The following is a 2,661-nucleotide window of genomic DNA, read 5'->3' as shown; positions in this document are numbered from 1 at the left end:
CAGAGGGAGTCCCTTCAGGAGGATTGAGGTACGCCTTACCGTAATACGGAAACAGCTTGTTGGCACTCAATAGGTCAGCCGAAGGCGCATAATGTTTGCGATATGCACTCACAATCGAAGCTGTATTGATACCCAGGAAATGCCTTTTATGTTTCAAACGAACGAAATCTTCCGCAGTTGCACTACGAAATAACTAATGCGCAGCAGTGGGAATATAAAATGGTTGGAATAAATAGGTAAGTTTCAAGTTTTAAATGCGCTTTCAGTACGCTCTTCTACCTATTTATTGATCTCCGATAGTGCCAGAAACATACTTGGACGCAGTCATACAAACGTTTATTTCAACCGCAGTGTGAAATTTCAGGCACCCGCACACAGTAGAGAGGTAACGGCGCGAGTGCGTGTGGGTAATGCCATTCGTATAAGAAACCATAGTCTAACAACACTCACAAGTTTTTCACTTATTTATTATTTGATGGTCAACACACTTGAAATTAAAATAACCTAAAAATACATTAAATAGACCACAATTGCTCATTTTTTTCTTAAGAAAAATATAAAATGTTCAAAAAATATGTAGCCTTAAAAAAAAAGAATGAACCTTTTGTAGTACTTCTCGTACACCTTTGTTTAGCTAACCTGCGATAAATGATTTGTATTCGCTTTTTTCAAGCAACTTTGGGCTTTCCTCAAACTCGAAAGTAACAGAGGTAATTTATTATATGGTATCGCTTGTGTTTACATATTTAAAAAGGAATACAAGCGGGTGAGCTGGTCATTCGCAACAGCGTTAAGCTATGTTCACACAACGGTCGTAAGGCGCCGATTTTTCATAACACGCGTAAGCGGAAGCACAACAAGCGTATGCGTCTAGTTCAGACTGTGAACGTAAAGGTACCAACGTTCGCAACGAACGCATAAATCGTTGGTGAGAGTGTTAAAGGCTAGGCAACTTTTACGACTGCGATACTACGACCGTTACGACACAGCCAATGACCGATCAGCTTTCGGTTTTCAACAACCGGTCACGAGACCTGACGGGACTTCTGTCCTCCCGGCTGCAGCAGCATCGCGGAGGCGATGGCGGGAGCTGCCGGCGCGGGAAGTGACGATTGGGTTGGCTTTGTTTGCTCGCAACGTGCGTAAAAAGTTGTTCCGCGCTGCCTGCCGTACTGTCTTCATTTGGTGTGGTTTAGTCGTTGGACATTTCTGGGAAGTGAAAAGTGTGCGCAATGGATTCGCTTGCTAGCGACGATTTATTAATAGAAGAAGTGCGCCGGCGACCGTTGCTGTACGACCAGCGTTTGAAGACGTACAGCGATAAACAACTTCAGCGAGATGCATGGGAGCAGGTGTCCAGAGTACTCGGACAAAGCGGTAAGTGCGAATCAATTTACCATTTGTGTGCTCGACAGTGGCGTTAGCAGTACTGTTGAAGTATATCAAAACGAGCAGTTTTTCTCGGTGACAGCGTCGTTCGGCAGTGTCTGTGCTGCCGCGGTCTATGGCTATCTCCGTGCCGTGTGCGTCAGTTCGCTCGTTCGCGTGCTCACTTCCTAGGCGCTTTTTTATGATATCCAGTTTTACACCATACAAAGGTTTGTAAACATTGTGATACTGTCTAAGTGAAATAGCTAGGAAGGGTATTTATGACCAACGTGGGTGTCTGATCGGTGCATGTGAATTTGGAGCATTCCGTGAAAGCAGAACACTGCACCAAACACAGTGATGGGCTAGCTAAGGAGCGTAATGAGCTGTAAATAACATGATATCAGTTTCAAAGTTGTCACAGAAATAGTGGATTGAAATTTTACCAGTTGGTTAAATCATGCTTTCGTGGTTAAATGTATTCGAGCTAACGATCTGTATTGTTTTTCTACGTCACGCCTGTAGGTTTGATAGCTACAGAGTTCCATGTATAGCAATTATTTCAGAGTACCGTGTATTTCTTTTCTCTTTTCACTCGTGCAGTGCCTGATATTGAACATCGATGGCACAGCCTCCGACAGAAGTTTCTCCGGCTTCGGAAGGCGTACGTGAAATCCGGAAGCGGCTCCGACGCCGTAAAGAAGAAATGGGCCCTCTTCGACAACCTTATGTTCCTCAACGACGCCATCCAGAGCAGAAGGCAAGCTATCTGACGTTGGCGTTTTGAGTTGCTCATTGCCAGTTGGTGCGCTGAGCGCCCGCTAAGCAGGGCTGTAGATATACCTGCCCCGATTCCTCTCTCGTTTTTCCTCTCACCACTTCTCTCTGGAATAGTCTTCAATTTAAATTCATGCTATTCCTGTGCACTAGTTGTACGCGATGAAGTGAGAAAGATATTTTCAGCATCCTGACATACAGTTCGACACCGGCAGTTTAAATACGAAACGTCACTGCGTGCATTTCAATATTATTTTTAATTGAACCCAATGTTTACGTTTGAATAATTTTCAAATCATTCGCATCCAAAAAAGTAGTACAGAGTGCATGGTATTTTTCCCTTTTGATTGAATACTTGACGCGCGGTCACATTTGTTGTTCTCTTTTTTTTTTTGATGCAGTACTGTGTCCAGTATGGAAGGAGGACCCCGTCATTTGCCACCGGAAGTACGACCTCCAAATACGTTTACCCCAAGCAGTAACTCAAGCACGTCGGCAGAGGCACTTCTTCAGTCA

The 2,661-nt window shown here is 44.1% G+C and overlaps 1 protein-coding gene across 1 annotated transcript; it reads left to right on the top strand.

Annotated features, from left to right (window-relative positions):
• The first annotated feature begins 1,140 nt into the window (after positions 1 to 1,140).
• On the top strand, positions 1,141 to 2,352 carry LOC144164141 (transcription factor Adf-1-like). Its single transcript, XM_077694675.1, has 2 exons — positions 1,141 to 1,377; positions 1,972 to 2,352. The coding sequence occupies exons 1-2, from the start codon at positions 1,233 to 1,235 to the stop codon at positions 2,139 to 2,141; spliced, it is 315 nt and encodes a 104-aa protein (XP_077550801.1). The 5' UTR covers positions 1,141 to 1,232; the 3' UTR covers positions 2,142 to 2,352.
• The last annotated feature ends 309 nt before the right edge of the window (positions 2,353 to 2,661 follow it).

This window comes from Haemaphysalis longicornis, unplaced genomic scaffold (assembly GCF_048455015.1).
Source record: "Haemaphysalis longicornis isolate Haplotype H1 unplaced genomic scaffold, Haemaphysalis longicornis Haplotype H1 scaffold_13, whole genome shotgun sequence".
In the NCBI taxonomy this organism is placed as follows: Eukaryota; Metazoa; Arthropoda; class Arachnida; order Ixodida; family Ixodidae; genus Haemaphysalis; species Haemaphysalis longicornis.
The sequence above is the reverse complement of the archived record's forward strand: the minus strand, read 5'-3'. Positions and strand labels throughout refer to the sequence as shown.